This window comes from Pelodiscus sinensis, chromosome 9, assembly GCF_052426305.1.
Source record: "Pelodiscus sinensis isolate ZL-2025 chromosome 9, ASM5242630v1, whole genome shotgun sequence".
NCBI lineage: Eukaryota > Metazoa > Chordata > Testudines > Trionychidae > Pelodiscus > Pelodiscus sinensis.
In genome coordinates, this window is record NC_143060.1 from 54,528,159 (window position 1) to 54,544,072 (window position 15,914).

Genomic DNA, 15,914 nt, shown 5'->3' on the forward strand with positions numbered 1-15,914 from the left:
CTAGCCCTCCAAGTTGCCAGATCCATCTCACAGTCATCTTGCTGGCACCCTTACTACACAGCAGTGCAGTTGCTTTAAACAACTTTAAACAGTAGGCTGCTAATTGCTAAGCAGTCTGGGCAGGGAGGAGAAAGCTCCATGCACTGTTTCCACTCCCTAGCAAAATCCCCCAGCTCCCTTTGGGCAGTTTATGGCCAATAGGAGCTGAGAAATTTTATTGCAGGCAGGGGCAGTGAATGAAGCCTCTTCACTCCTTCCCTGTGCTGGAGCAGAGCCACATGGAGCAGTTGCACAGCACACAGGCAGGGAGTCTGCAGAGCTACTTGCTTGAAGCCACCCAGGTAAGTGCCTTCCAGCAGAAACTGCCTCTGGCACCCCAGGACCTCTCTGCCCCCAACTGTCTGTCCCAAGTCCACCACGCACACCCACTGAATCCTCTCCCCCCATCTTTCCCAGGTCACGACTCTCTCACAGACCCTGCACCCCCTCCTATACCTCTTCCCCAGGTCAGAATCCTCTCCTGCACCCATGACTCCTCCTGGACCCTTCACTCAAAGCCCCTGCCCCATATGATAACCCCTCTTCCACCCAAACTCCCTCTCAGACCCCACACTTCCTCTTGCACCCCAGTCCTCTATCCCAAGTTCCCTTCAACAACCCACTCATCATCCCAGACCTAGCGCTCCCTCCACAGAAGTGTAGCCCTTGACCACTTACCAAAATCTTGGAACGGCCCTTCCCATTAAAAATTATTGCACACCCCTATACTAGTGCAAACAAGGAATCAGTTCACAGAAGGCCTATAGCCAGTGGTATGCAGTTGTCTTTTTCTGCCTTCATAAACATTCCTGTGTTGGATTTTTTTAAAATTCTGCCCCACTATATTTTCTCCCATTTTGTTTCATGCATTTTTATTCCAGACACACTGGCAAAACCTTGGATCCCACAAGAGAGACAAATCTCCCCATGCTATTTACCCCCTTGCCATATACACTAAGGCTACATCTTGACTGGCATGATTTTCCGCAAATGCTTTTAACGGAAAAGTTTTTCTGTTAAAAGCATTTGCAGAAAAGAGAGTCTAGATTGGCATGGACGCTTTTGCGCAAATGCACTTTTTGCGGAAAAGCGTCCGTGCCAATCTAGACGCGGTTTGTGCAAGAAAGCCCCGATCGCCATTTTCGCCATCGGGGCTTTTTTGCGCAAAACGGTTCTCAGCTGCTTTTGCACAAGAGGGCTTTTTCCCGAATGGGAGAGTCATTGTATTTGCGGAAGAACACTGACAATCTTACCTTAGATCATCAGTGTTCTTGCACAAATTCAAAGCGGCCAGTGGAGACAACTGGCAAGTTTTTCTGCAAAAGCAGTTGCTTTAGCGGAAAAACTTGCCAGTCTAGACGCAGCCTAAAAGAATAAAACAAATCTTGCTTAAAGGACAGAACAAATACTGCCATAGTAAAGAAAATGTCCCCTTTAAACCCTGGTGTGGTTTAAATCCAAAGTATGGAGATCCAAATTCTATCCCACTTCACCTGCCCTTGTGTAAAAGGCAAAATGAATAGTGGGAGAGCTGTAGTTCTTCTGTATGGTGAAAAGGTCATGCTGAGAGACATGAACATAAGAACGTCCGTACTGGGTCAGACCAAAGGTCCATCTAGCCCAGTAGCCTGTCTGCAGACAGTGGCCAGCACCAGGTGCCCCAGAGGGGGTGGACCGAAGACAATGATCAAGTGATTACTCTCATGCCATCCATCTCTAGCCTCTGACAAACAGAGGCCAGGGACACCATTTCTATCCCCTGGCTAATAGCCTTTTATGGACCTAACCTCCATGAAATTATCTAGCTTCTCTTTAAACTCTGTTAGTGTATGTCTACACTACAAAGTTAATTCGAACTAACAGATGTTAGTTCGAATTAACTTTGATAGGTGCTACACATGCAAACTGCTAGTTCGAACTTAATTCGAACTAGCGGAGCGCTTAATTCGAACTAGGTAAACCGCATTCCACGAGGACTAACTCCTAGTTCGAATTAAGTAGTTTGAATTAAGGGCTGTGTAGCCCTTAATTCGAACTAGTGGGAGGCTAGCCGTTCCCAGCTTTCCCTGGTGGCCACTCTGGGCACCACCAGGGAAACTCTTCTGCCCCCCCTCCCGGCCCCACAGCCCTTAAAGGGGCACGGTCTGGCTACGGTGCCCGTGGCAGGTGCAAGCCTGCCAGCACCCAGCCAGCAGACCCTGCACCTGGCACGGCTCGAGCCAGCCACCCACTCCCACCCAGCCCTCTCCTCTGACTCTTTCCGGGACCAGGCTGGCGGCTCCTGGGAGCCTGCCCAGGTCCGCAAGAGGTGGGCGCCCGCTTGGTCTAGTGCAGACATCGTGGACCTCATCCATGACCTCCGCACTAGGCACAGAAAAGTGGCCATCTAGGGCAGGATAGCTGCCAGCCTGGCCACCCAGGAGCAGGTTTGCATGAAAATCAAGGTGGTCCACTGAGACCCCGGACACTGAGCCCTGAGCTTAGAATGGCCGTACTGGGTCAGACCAAAGGTCCATCTAGCCCATTAGCCTATCTGCCGACAGCGGCCAATACTAGGTACCCTGGAGGGGATGGACCAAAAACAATGACCAAGCCATTTGTCTCGTGCCATCCATCTCCAGCCTTCCACAAACAGAGGCCAGGGACACCATTTCTACCCCCTGGCTAATAGCACTCCATAGACCCAACCTCCATGACTTTATCTCACTTCTCTTTAAACTCTTTTCTAGTTCTAGCCTTCATAGCCTCCTGAAGCAAGGAGTTCCACAGGTTGACTATTTGCTTTGTGAAGAAGAACTTTGTTAGTTTGAAGCCTGCTACCCATTCATTTCATTTCGTGTCCTTTAGTCCTTCTATTATGGGAACTAATGAAGAACTGTTCTTTATGCACCCTCTCCACACTACTCATGCTTTTATAGACCTCTATCGTATCCCCCCTCAGTCTCCTCTTTTCTAAGCTGAAAAGTCCCAGTCTCTTTAGCCTCTCTTCATATGGGACCTGTTCCAAACCCCTGATCATTTTAGTTGCCCTCCTCTCTCCCACTCTCTCTTCCTTTTCCCACCTCCTTTTCCCAGTCTCCCCGAGTTTTGTTCAATAAAGAGAGTTTCTATTTTTGAACACACGTGTCCTTTATTTTGTACATCAGGAAGGGGGGCTAGGGAGGGGCAAGTAGAAGGAGGTGAGGGAGGAATGGGGTACGAGCCCCCGATGGGGAGGACTGAGCTGGCTCTGTGGGCTCCTCGGGGTGGAAGCTCTCCTGAAGCCCCTTGATTGACCCCCCCCCCCCCGGATGGCAGCCTGGGGCAAGTGCAGCCGGGCTGATGGCCAAGTGCTGTGATGTGCAGAGTGTGGGCACTCAAGGTACTCCAAGCCAGGACTGCTTTGCAAGTGGGGAACCCCTGAGAACTGTCTGTCCGGGGTGAGGGTTGGGTCCCTTTAAGCACAGCCCTCGGCTAGTTTGAGACAGCAGCTCCACGCTCTAAATCCTAATCTGATGCCCTGCCGGCACTGCTTCCGGCCATTCTTAACCTCGGTTCAGGGTCTGCTCAGTGTGGACATGCTAGTTTGAATTAGCAAAATACTAATTCAAACTAGTTTTTAAGTCTAGATGCGCTAATTTGAATTAGCTTAGTTCAAATTAACTAATTCGAACTAAGTTAGTTCGAATTAGTGCTGTAGTGTAGACATATCCTTATAGTCCAATCCTTCACAGCCTCCTCTGGCAAGGAGTTCCATAGGTTGTCTACACGCTGTGTGAAGAAGAACTTTCTTTTATTAGTTTTAAACCTGCTACACATTAATTTCATTTGGTGTCCTCTAGTTCTTCTATTATGGGAACTAATAAATAACTTCTTTATTCGCCCTCTCCACACCACTCATGATACCTCTATCATATCCCCCTCAGTCTCTTTTCTAAACTGAAAAGTCCCAGTTGCTTTAGCCTCTCTTCATAAAATTAAATTGTTCTTTATTACCTGCAACCTAGACATTACTCACACAAAAACTTGTTCTTTTAACAATGTGATCCATTATTTTCTGCTGCTGTAGGTTTTGAGACTAATTTATAGTGTCCTATTTTGCATATGCAGTCATAATACTACAATGTAGCCATAACAGACATTACAGATAATGTGTATTTTTTTACACATATTTAGTAAGCACAATTCAGCAATATAACACCACAACCAGTTTTTGCTAATATAAATTCCCAAGTGTGAGGTCCTTCCCTGAGTGAGTAGATGGACCCCTGGAGAAGTTGGTAAGGAAATCTTGGACCACCCACTCCACTGAATTCCAGCTCAGGGCCCTCAACTTAACCAAGGAGAGTCAGAGTTCACTGACTCTGACAATATCTTAAGGTCCTACCTAAATTCCCTCAGGCCTCTGCAGGCTCTTTAGTCTGTTGATCTGTTTGCCCCTTGCTGGGGTGTTGCCCCTGGATGGCTCCCTAGCAGTCTATTGTTAGGAGTTTTTTCTCTTGCCTGCTCACTCCTCTGTTAGACACCTCCCACTTCTGCTTCCCAGCTGTTTTACCCTCAAGCTGCTATTAGATTTGCATACAGCAATGGCTGCCAGGGCTTGTATTAACTCCAATCCTGCAAAATCCATGCTTTACTTTAGAAAAGTATGGGTAACCATATTGGAATCTAGCAGTTTGATTCCCATTCACATTGCAAGGGCAGTATAAAGGCATTCACTTTATGATCTTTATACTTCAAGAGCAATATGAAAGGGGTCCAGGTGTAAATGAGAATCAGGCCCAATGGGAACACTGACAAGATATAAAGTCAAGAATATGCATAAGCCTTGGCAGGATCAAGGTCCTTGTCCTCTCAAGTAAAAGAATATTACTGTACACAGGCACCAATTTTCCCTCTACAGTGGAGTGCTGAAGCCTCCCTCTGCCACAGCCTTACCCCCACTCCAACCCTTCCTCTTCATGCTTCTTCCTACCCTTCTTCTACCCCATCCTGGCTCCATTCCACCCACTTCCTCCAAACACCACGCCTGCTCTGCTCATGTCCCACCACATTCCCCCTCTTCTCCCAAGCCCTCGTCTCTTTCTGCCTCAACCTGCCTTCTCTCCAAGTGTCTCCTGTCCCAGCTCCTCCTGTTCCCTCCCCTCCATCTTCCTGGATGCCATGAATCAGCTGTTACATGGAGCTCCAGAAACATTGGGAAGACAAGGGAGGAGTTGGTCAATGGGACCACTGGCAGGCAAGAAGAGGGGAACAGAGGCAGAGGGGGAGCTTAGCTGCTGGTGGCTGCTCAGCATTAAAATGCATGTTTAATATCAATTAATTATATTCTCAGTCATATTATAGATTAGCTTCATTTGCATAATCACGTCCGGGTGCTGTTTCGAAATACCTTATTTTGAAAAAAGAAATGCTGTCTAGACATGGTTATTTTGAAAGAAAACCCTTCTTTTGAAATTACCCTTAAACCTCATTTTATAAGGAGTAAGTGTAATTTTGAAAGAAGGGTTTTCTTTCAAAAGAACCGTGTCTAGACAGTGTTTTTCCTCATCCAAACAGTCGATTTAAACAGCATGGTAAGATGCCACGTGAGAACACTCGGGGTGTGTCTAGACTACATGGCTCCATCAACAGAGCCATGTAAATTAGTTTATTCAGCATAGTCAAAGAAGCGGGGATTTAAATAATCCCCGCTTCATTAAAATAAACATGGCCGCCATGCTGTGCCAACGATCAGCTGATCCAGCACAGCGAAGCAGTCTAGACATTTCACAAGGCACACTGGAGTGTTTGACAAAGGCTTCCCTTGTTGACTGCGCTGCATCTAGCCACGCTGTGCCGACGCTGTGCCGACGGTCAGCTGACTGTCAGCACAGCACGGCGGCCATGTTTATTTAAATCCCCGCTTCTTTGACTATGCCGAATAAACTAATTTACATGGCTCTGTCAATGGAGCCATGTAGTCTAGACACACCATTAGTGCATCCACAGAGAGGCAGGGTGTATGGTCTCTCTCTCTCTCTCTCTGGAGTTATCATGACTCATATCTTTGAGTTAACCCTTTGTGAGCTCTCTGAAAAGGTGAGATGTTTTGACTTCCAGTTTTGAGGGATTTGTTCTTCTGTCTTTGGGCTGCACGTTGTGCTGCGCTGAAGACTCCAAACTCAGTGAGAAAGCATTGCTCTCAGAAGTAAATTCAAAGTCTCCCCAATTTTCTTCAAAGGTCATCTCTACTAGGCAGTGGGGCTTTTACTGAATGGTCCCTTATATGTTTGAGGGGTGACTAAATGTTATTTGGATCTATTTTGGGCATATCAACAGATTGCATTGGGCTCAATCCTAGCTTAAAATTGAAATTGGATCAGGCCTTTGTAAGCAATTTGGGAAGTGGTCTCATTTTGCAATTATTATTAAGTATTATTTACATAATTTACACATTACCATCATGGTATTGACATATACATTTCTCAGTAGCTTTACATATAAAATTGCCCATGAGGTCAATGGGGCTAGGCTATGTAAGCAATGGTAGTGAGAGTTAGTGACTGTCTTCTCGACCCCGTAGTTGTCATGGTTAGTTCATTCTGGCTTGTAGAAACAACACTTGATAATTTTGCAATAACTTCAAAAAATGCAGTTGCAGTCCATCTCCTTAGGGATGTAAATTCTCATTCATCAGTTAACCAGTTAATATGAGGTCACAATGGGGCTGCCTCTGGCTTCCAGCCCACTCTGGACCAGCCCCTGTCTACAGCAAGCTGGACTCCCCAGAGAGAGAGGCTGCACTGGACACTGGTGCAGTCCCTGCCAGCTGGGACCGCAGGTTCCCCATAGACAGGGCTGCTCCAGACATGAAAAACCTCTGTCTGCAGCAGGCCCTCTGTTGGGGTGGGGGTGAAGCAGCTACCTGCCTGCAGCAGGTGGGAGACTGCTCCAGCCCTCTATGATTACTTTTTAATTGGAACTGGTGAGCATCATCCATTAAGAGGACTATGGAAGTTGTCCCTTAAAGTTGTGGGATAGTTCTGGATGACTCCCAGGGCCTTAGTCAAATAGGGCTGCATCTACATTACAAAATAATAGCGCTTGGATCCTGGATCTCATCTTGAATTGAGATTGGACCCCTAGTGCTACAGTGTCCTGAGACCCTAGTATAGTTGCATGGGGGGAGGGTGGTTTCTATAGTTCTGAAACCTATCCCTATTGGTAGAGGACGGTGGGAGGAGTTTTTAGAGGGGTCACATGACACCACTTACTTCTGGTCACATGAACCTCTTGACTCCAGAAGTACTACCTCCAAGGGGAGGGGCTTCCTGTGGCAAGTGGGTGAAGCCTAAGGGATCAGGGGCATGTCTAGTGGTGTTAAGGGGCGTGACTAAGGTGTACCTATTTGGGGTCTGAAAATATGGTCACCATGGCTACATCTACACTGGCATGATTTTCCAGAAATGCTTTTAATGGAAAAGTTTTCCGTTAAAAGCATTTTCGGAAAAGCATGTCTAGATTGCCAGGACGCTTTTCTGCAAAAGCACTTTTTGCGGAAAAGCATCCATCGCCATTTTCACGATCGGGGCTTTTTTGCGGAAAACAAATCTCTGTCGTCTACATTGGCCCTTTTGCGCAAAAGTTTTTCGGAAAAAGACTTTTGCGCAAATGGGAGCAGCATAGTATTTCCACAAAAGCCCTGACAATCTTACATGAGATCATCAGTGCTTTTGCAGAAATTCAAGCGGCCAGTGTAGACAGCTGGCAAGTTTTTCATCAAAAGCAGATGATTTTGCGGAAAAACTTGCCAGTCTAGACACAGCTCATAAGTATAGTTGAATGGGGGAAGCTTCTAAAGGGCCCAAACCTATCCCTATAGGTAGAGGATGGTAGGAGGAGTTCTTAGAGGGGTCACATGACACCCTTTATGTAAGGGGACTGTTACCCCTTACTAAAACTCTGTGGGAGTTTTTTGGTTTACCAGCTTCAGCAGGGGAAGGGTTCATGAGACTGAGAGACCCCAGAGACAATGGAAAGCAGTCAACACTCCAGCTCAGCCTGACTGACAGGTTGTAAGTGGGGATTGTTCTGGCTCTCTGAGCAAACAGGGAGCTGAAAGAGCAGAGCCAGCTGTGTGCAGAAGAGGTCCTGCAAAGACAGAGAGCTGAAAGAGGAGTACAAGAAGAAGTCCTGCAGCGACAGAACCAGACACAGACAGGCCAAGCAGTGCAGACCCTGTGTTGAGCAGCAGACTGGCAGTGCTCAGGAAGCCAAAAGGAACAGAGAAGCAACACAAGGAGCTGGAACTGGCCAAGCAGCACAGCCTGCAGCTGGATGCGGTGAGCTACTGGGACCTGCAAAGTGTGGGGAAAGACTCTGGACTGGGAGAGGGGTCTGGCCACTTAGAGATTGAGGCTGTGTGGTCACTGCCAGTGCAAGCGTGTCCAGCCTGCAGCCCCTTGCAGCACATCCAGGGCTTCTAAGGAAGAGACTGTGAACTGTCCTTATACTCTGCAGACTGCTATGTTGATGTCCCTGTGCTACAGAGCAGGGCTGTGTTCTCATTTAACCATTCTCATTGTTTCTTATTCTATTCTCTTTAATCAGTTGATGTTTAATAAATTGTATTTGCTTTGAACCTTATGAAGTGATCACTGGGCCAAGAAGGCCTGCAGTGTAAAGAGAGCACCTCGGAGTAGGGACACCCTAACTCCTGCCCCTAGTGACTACAAGGTCGGGGATTAAGCCCCAGGAAACCTGGGCCCAGCCTTGTTGGGGTTTCAAGGGCTCTGCTACTCAGGAGAGTGAAGGGGGAGCCCTCAGGATCAGGGAGCCATGGGGTAAAGGAAGTGGGAGCGGGGACTCAGATCCTTTCACTGGCTCATTTCACCGGGGTGTATAGAAGCCAGGAAAGTTCCCCACAATAGCGGGATCATTCCCCCGCTTACATTTACTTCCCATCATGTGTTCATCTTGACCCCAGAAGTACTACCCCAGGGATGGGACTTAGTGGCAGATGAGTGGGGTTTAAGGAGCCAGAGCATGGTTAGTGGTTTCAGGGGACAGAGCAAAGGTGTCCCTATTTTTGGTTCAGAAAATACAGTTACCATACACATAGCCACTCTGTAGTTTCTCCCTCCTCCCCCTCCACTTCCCCTCTGGCTGCCTTATCTAGCCCTCTGGCTAATGAGGCCCACAGCTGCTTCCATTAACCTTTCAGGCCTGGGCTTGCTCAGATGGCTGTAATTGGCCTTTTCAGCTAGTCTGTAGTGACAGAGCTCTGGCTTAGCCCGCAGTCTGTCATAAGTTTAAATCAAAATATGGTCAGTGTGATGTGACAAAGTCCCTTGATAAGTCCCTGGGAGTTCTGCACTTCTTGGCAGTTACTTGAGCAATTCAGAGATGCACAGAGCCCCCTTTGTTGCCCTGGGATTTCCCTGGAGGCAAGGGTCCCTGCTTACTGAGTCATTCTCATCACAGGCCAGTCTGCCAGGCAGGGCTCTCTTCTGTGTGCCTTCCAAAAACTCCTGCCCTGCTGCCTGGGAGGAATCCTTATAGGAATCCTGGAGGCCTTAATTGGCAGCAGGTGCTTAATTAAACCCAGCTTCAGGCTGCCTCCTAATTAGGCCTCTATTTTCTACCCTGGCTGCTGGCCTGTGTTCAGGTGAGGCTAATTTGGAAACAAAACAGCATTAACCCACCTCCCAATATAGCTGCCTTCTATAAGGCTACATCTATATTGGCAAGATTTTGGGCAAATACTCTTTAACGCACGAGTTTTTGCGTTAGAGTATTTGAGTAAGAGAGCATCTACACTGGCATATGTCTTTGCGCAAAAGATGTGCTTTTGCGCAAAAGCATCCATGCCAGTATAGACACTCCCTTGCATAAGAAAGCTCCGATAGCCATTTGAAACATCAGGCTTTCTTGCGCAAGAAATTAATGTTGCCTGTCTACACTGGCCTCTTTCGCAAGAACAGTTGCGCAAGAGGGCTTATCCCTCAGCAGGAGCATCAGAGTGTTTGCGCAAGAAGCACTGATTTTATACATTAGAACGTCAGTGTTCTTGTGCAAGTACTTGCGGCCAGTGTAGACAGGTGGCAAGATTTTGTGCCAAAGCAGTTGCTTTTGCGCAAAATCTTGCCAATATAGACGTAGCCTAAGAGTTTTGCAGTTTGCAGGCTGTGGTCTGTCACAGTGAATACACATCATTATTGTTAGTGTTCTTAATGTTATTAAAATAAATTAAGACATTAGACAAGGAACATTAAGAAAAGCTGGGCTTATGCCTCATGATTTACTAATATGTAAAAACCTGTGAAATCTTGATCTAAAATTCTCTAGTCTTTTGGATCATAATCTGTTCCATATGAATAAATAAATACAGGTATTGCATAAAAAATCACATGACTTTTCTTTTCCATTTTAGCATGAAAAATGAAGGTTCATCAATCACTGCTCATTTATCTGCCTTCCAGAAAATAATCTACTTGAGCCATTTATTCATCTTTAAATACCCATGCCATCATGTTCACTGCATGCAGGTCATTAAAATGACACGTATATGAAAGTTTATTGCTAGATAAAAAGCATTTAGAGACCATATTACAAATATTTGAATGCCACTAAGCCATTTACTTTAGATCATGTGCATATTTATAATACACCATAGTTTTGTGTAATAGACAATTTCAGCTTAAGTCATTTATGGTTAATAGGTGCATAGCCTTAGAAAGAAAGAAAAAACACTTTAAATAATTATATGAAGTGATGCGAAACAAATGATCAGCTAGATACTCAATTGGTGTAAATCAGCTTACCTTTATTTATTGCTTAAATAAAGGTAAGCTGATTTACACCAATTGAGTATCTATCTCAGTGGTCCCCAACCTTTTCAGGTTGGTGGGCACCAGGGGGCGTGGCTGTTCGCCCACCGGGTGCCAGGGGGCGGGGACACTTGCCTGCCCGGGGGCGGCCCCCCATAGCCACTGGGCCGGGGCCGGGCCCGCCCCCCCGTAAGCGCCGCGCGCCCGGGGCCGGCGCTCCCCCTGTAAGCGCCGCGGGGCCGGGGCCGGGGCCGGGGCCGGGGCCAGGGCACGCATGGCACCCCCGGGGGCGGGGCCAAGGCCGGCACCAGAGCTGGCAAGGGCACGCGCGGTGCCCCCAGGGACGGGGCCAAGGCCGGCACCAGAGCCGGCAAGGGCACGCGCGGCGCCCCCGGGGCCGGGACCGGCCATGCGCCCGGGGCTGGCACCTGCCAGCCCAGATTGCTCAGCGGGCGCATGTAAAGAGCCCGGCGGGCGCCATGGCACCCACGGGCACCGGGTTGGGGACCACGGATCTATCTGATCATTTATTTCATCTAGGTTGCTTTACACCAGATGAAGATCTTCATTAGTATGCACATTAGCTTTTCTTTATTATGAAGTTTCAACAAACCTGTCTTATGAAGAAAAATGATGTTAATCTGTCTGACTGCAGATATACTTTGAGGATAAGATAAAGAATACTGCAAAGTAAATTGCCCCCCATCAAACAGTTATTCCAAAAAGAAACCTAATGTAACATTTCTAAGCACCATTGACCATTTCTAAGCACCATTTGATCCTCCAAGTCTTCCAGCTACTCTCGAGCATTTTGGATTATTCCCTTATGATCTTCTCTGCTGCTCCTAATTGTTAGGAGGTGGGCTGGTTAGCTTTTTTATGGTGGCCTTCATCTGTTGTGTGATTTCAAAAGCCCACATTAAGGAAAGTATTAAAACACATGCTTACCAGTAAGCCTATAGTCAAGTCCAATTGGCTTCTATGGGACCTAAACATGTACTTAGAGGTTAAGTACATACATAAGTGGTTTTATGAGTGAGAACCAAAGTGATTTTTTATTTCTGTTGCAGTTTTGGGTATTTTGTTTGTTTTTTAAGCAAACCAACTGGCAAAAGAGGAAGTTACTCACCTTGGGTATGTCTACACTAGAAAGTTAGTTCGAACTAACGGACGTTAGTTCGAACTAACTTTCCTAGGCGCTACACTAGCGCTCCGTTAGTTCGAACTTAATTCGAACTAACGGAGCGCTTAGTTCGAACTAGGTAAACCTCATTTTACGAGGACTAACGCCTAGTTCGAACTAGCTAGTTCGAACTAAGGGCTGTGTAGCCCTTTAGTTCGAACTAGTGGGAGGCTAAGGCTTCCCAGGTTTCCCTGGTGGCCACTCTGGCCAACACCAGGGAAACTCTATTGCCCCCCTCCCGGCCCCGGAGCCCTTAAAGGGCCACGGGCTGGCTACTCACTTTGTGCCAGTTGCAAGGCTGCAAGCACCCGTGCCTGCACAGCCTGCACCTGCCACATCATGAGCCAGCCATCCGAGGGTTCCTAGCCCTCCACTGCTCCCCACGACCAGCCTGGCGGCTCCCGGGAGCCTGCCCGGGGGCGCAAAAGGCGGGCGCCCGCCTGGTCAAGTGCGGAGATCGTGGACCTCATCGAGGTTTGGGGGGAAGCCTCCAATGTCCACGATCTCCGCACTAGCCACCGGAACGCGGCCGTCTACGGACGCATGGCTGCCAGTCTGGCCGCCAGGGGCCACCAGCGCAGCCGGGAGCAGGTGAGCTGCAAAATTAAGGACTTGCGGCAGTCCTACTCCCGGGCCTGCCTGCCAGGGGCTGACCCGGAGGCCTGCCCCCACTTCCGTGCCCTGGACCGCATCCTGGGGCCTCATGCCGTCCCTGCCCCCCGGGACATGATTGACCCCGGGGCAGAGGGACCGCTCCTGGAGACGGAGGAGGAGGAGGAGGGCTCTGAGAGCCAGGAGCCTGCCGCCAGCCTTCCCAGGACCCAGGACCCCCGAGGCACCCCACAGAGCCGCTCGCCTGCATCATCAGAGGCCGGGGAGGCGTCCACCTGTGAGTACCCTCGTGTTCCCCTTATGTGTACGGGGGGGCTGGGGCGAGAGGGAGCCCCGGGACCGTGCGCCTGGGCCTTGCCCACCATGGAGCAGCAGCTGGGGATCCTGCAGGGGCCCTGGCCTTGCAGAGGGGAGCTAGGTTTCACACACCTGGGCCCCTGGGGTAATTGACCGCTGGTCTTCTTGCACCACAGCTGCAGCACCGGGGCCTGCAGGGCGCACCACACCGCCTGCAGCAGCCGCCTGCGCCTGGGCAAGCAGGACAGCCAGGAACCAGGAGGACTACCAGAGGCGGCATCTCCGGTTCCTGGACCGACAGCTCCGTCTCCAGGACCACTGGGTCCAGGAGGACCTCAGGCTGTGCCAGAGGAGTCTGGAGGCCCTGGAGGAGCAGGGCCGTGCCCTGCGAGGCCAACTCCAGAGCCTGCTGGACCGCTTTCCATTTCCTCCTCCCCCTGCTCCCCCTCTTGCTCCCCCTCTTGCTCCCCCTGCTCCCCCTCTTGCTCCCCCTCTTGCTCCCCCTGCTCCCCCTGCTCCTCCTGCTTCCGCTCCTGCTTCCGCTCCTGCTTCCTCCACACCCCCTGTCCTCTCTGCCCCCCCCTCCACAACCATTCCCCACCGACGCCCCCGGACCCGCAGTGTGGCGAGACGGGAGAGGCAGCCAGACTCCCACCCCTGAGCTTTCCTTTCCCTTCCTCCCTTCCCTCCCCTCCCCTTGCAGCTCCCTCGTCCCAGGTTTCCCCCTCCCTTCTCCCACCTTCATTCCTCCCTCCCCCACCCCAGTTCTGTGAAATAAACAGACGTTTTTGTTTGAAAAACAGGTGTCTTTATTTGACAGTAGGTAGGGAGGGGAAAGGGGAAGGGGGGGGTAGGGTGGAAGAAGGCCCCGGTGGGGCATGCAGGGAGAGGTCAGTCCTCCTCCTACTCCTCCACCTGGAAGCTCTCCCGCAGGGCTTCCCGGATCCGGATGGCCCCCCGCTGGGCTTCCCGGACAGCGGCGGTGCGGGGCTGACCGTAGTGTCCAGCCATGCGGTCAGCCTCAGCCATCCAGGCTGGCAGGAAAGCCTCCCCCTTCCGCTCACACAAATTGTGGAGCACACAACATGCCGCCACCACGGGAGGGATGTTGTGCTCGGCCAGGTCCAGACGGGTGAGGAGGCATCGAAAGCGGGCTTTCAGTCGCCCGAAGGCCCCCTCCACCACGATGCGGACCCTGCTCAGCCTGTTATTGAAGGCCTGGCGGGAGGGATTGAGGTGCCCCGTGTAGGGCTTCATGAGCCACGGCTGCAGTGGGTAGGCGGCATCCCCCACCAGGCAGACGGGCATGTCCACGTCCCCGACCCTGATGTGGCGGTCGGGGAAGAAGGTCCCGTCCTGCAGCCGCTGGCACACGGAGGAGTTGCGGTACACCCGTGCGTCGTGTGCTTTGCCGGACCAGCCCACATTTATGTCCGTGAACTGTCCCCGGTGGTCACACACGGCCTGCAGGATGACGGAGAAGTACCCCTTGCGGTTCACGTAACGGGACACCTGGTGTTCCGGGGCACGGATGGGGATGTGCATCCCGTCGATGGCCCCCCCGCAGTTGGGGAAGCCGAGGGCGCCGAATCCCTGGATGACGGCGTCCGGGTCGGCGAGGCGGACCACCCTGCGGAGCAGCACCCGGTTGATGGCCTTGACCACCTGCGGAGAGAGACACAGCAAAGCGTCAATCAGTGGGGCGCCCGGGTGGCTGGGAGCGTGCGTGTCCTGGCAGTGCCCCGCGCCCCACTCCCGGAAGCAACCCCCCTGGCGGCGTGTAGTACGGCCGGGACAGCCCGACCCCTCCGGTGCGGGGCGCCTTCGCCTCCTCCCGCCCCCCCTTTGTCCCTGGGGCGGCCCATCCCCTCCTCACAGTCCCCCTCCCCCCCGGCTCGGTGGCCAACGAGCGCCGTACCTGCATGAGCACTGCTCCGACAGTGGATCTCCCCACGCCGAACTGGTTCCCGACGGATCGGTAGCTGTCCGGCGTGGAGAGCTTCCAGAGGGCGATGGCCACCCGCTTCTGGAGGGGGATGGCGGGCCTCATGCGAGTGTCCCTTCTTTGCAGGGCAGGGGCGAGCCACTCGCAGAGCTCCAGGAAGGTGTCCCTCCTCATCCTAAAGTTCTGGGTCCACTGTCGGTCGTCCCAGTGCTCCAGGACGATGCGGTCCCACCAGTCGCTGCTGGTGTCCAGACGCCAGATGCGGTGGGGCACGCTGGTGCCGGGGCGCCGCCGCGGCTCCTCCACGGCCCCCAGGGCGGCCAGGCGGAGAGGCAGGGGGCTGACGTTCCCCAGGTGGTGCCAGGCAGCCTCGAGCCATTGCTGGCAGGCTTGCAGCAGCAAGTCCAGAACGTGCACCAGAAGGTGCAGGGCGAGCCGTGGTTCCATGTTGCCACCTGCGGCGGTCCCCCCCGAAGGGAAGCACCGACACAGACGGGCACAGAGACCGACGCTTTGCTGTCCCTCGGCGAGGTTGGCAAGCAAGCAGGAAAAGCTGAGAACCAGCTGTCCAGGGGGGGTCCCTTTAAGCACGAGCCTCAGATAGCCTCAGACAGCAGCCACACAAAGCAACTGCTGACCTGATGCCCTGCCAGAACCGGTTTCAGCTGCCCTTAAATGCCCCCCTGCGTCCAATCAGTGTGGACGCGCTAGTTCAAACTAGCAAAACGCTAGTTCGAACTAGTTTTTAGTTCTAGATGCGCTAGTTCGAACTAGCTTAGTTCTAATTAACTAATTCGAACTAAGTTAGTTCCAACTAGCGCTGTAGTGTAGACGTACCCCCAGATAGTAACTGATGTTCTTTGAGATGAGTGTCCCCATGGGTGCTCCACATTAGGTCAGTGTGCTGTTGCTAAGTTATCGATCATAGATTTTAGAGCAATGTCCCTGGGGCTGTGCATGCACATGTCTGCAGCCATGCACTTCTAGGTGGCAGGCATCGCGTATGCATGAACTCTCCCTCAATTCCTTCTCTACCCCAGAATGATGC

At 51.3% G+C, this 15,914-nt stretch overlaps 1 protein-coding gene across 1 annotated transcript in view; it reads right to left on the reverse strand.

The window, feature by feature from the left end:
- LOC149523941 (uncharacterized) overlaps positions 1 to 15,635 on the reverse strand; it is a 36,533-nt gene extending 20,898 nt beyond the window's left edge. Inside the window, exons 1-2 of the mRNA XM_089780677.1 lie at positions 14,840 to 15,635; positions 14,347 to 14,586 (exon numbers count right to left, since the gene is read on the reverse strand). Coding sequence (XP_089636803.1) covers positions 14,347 to 14,586; positions 14,840 to 15,313 — 714 coding nt within the window. The 5' untranslated portion in view covers positions 15,314 to 15,635. The remainder of the gene's footprint in view (positions 1 to 14,346; positions 14,587 to 14,839) is intronic.
- Positions 15,636 to 15,914: the final 279 nt, after the last annotated feature.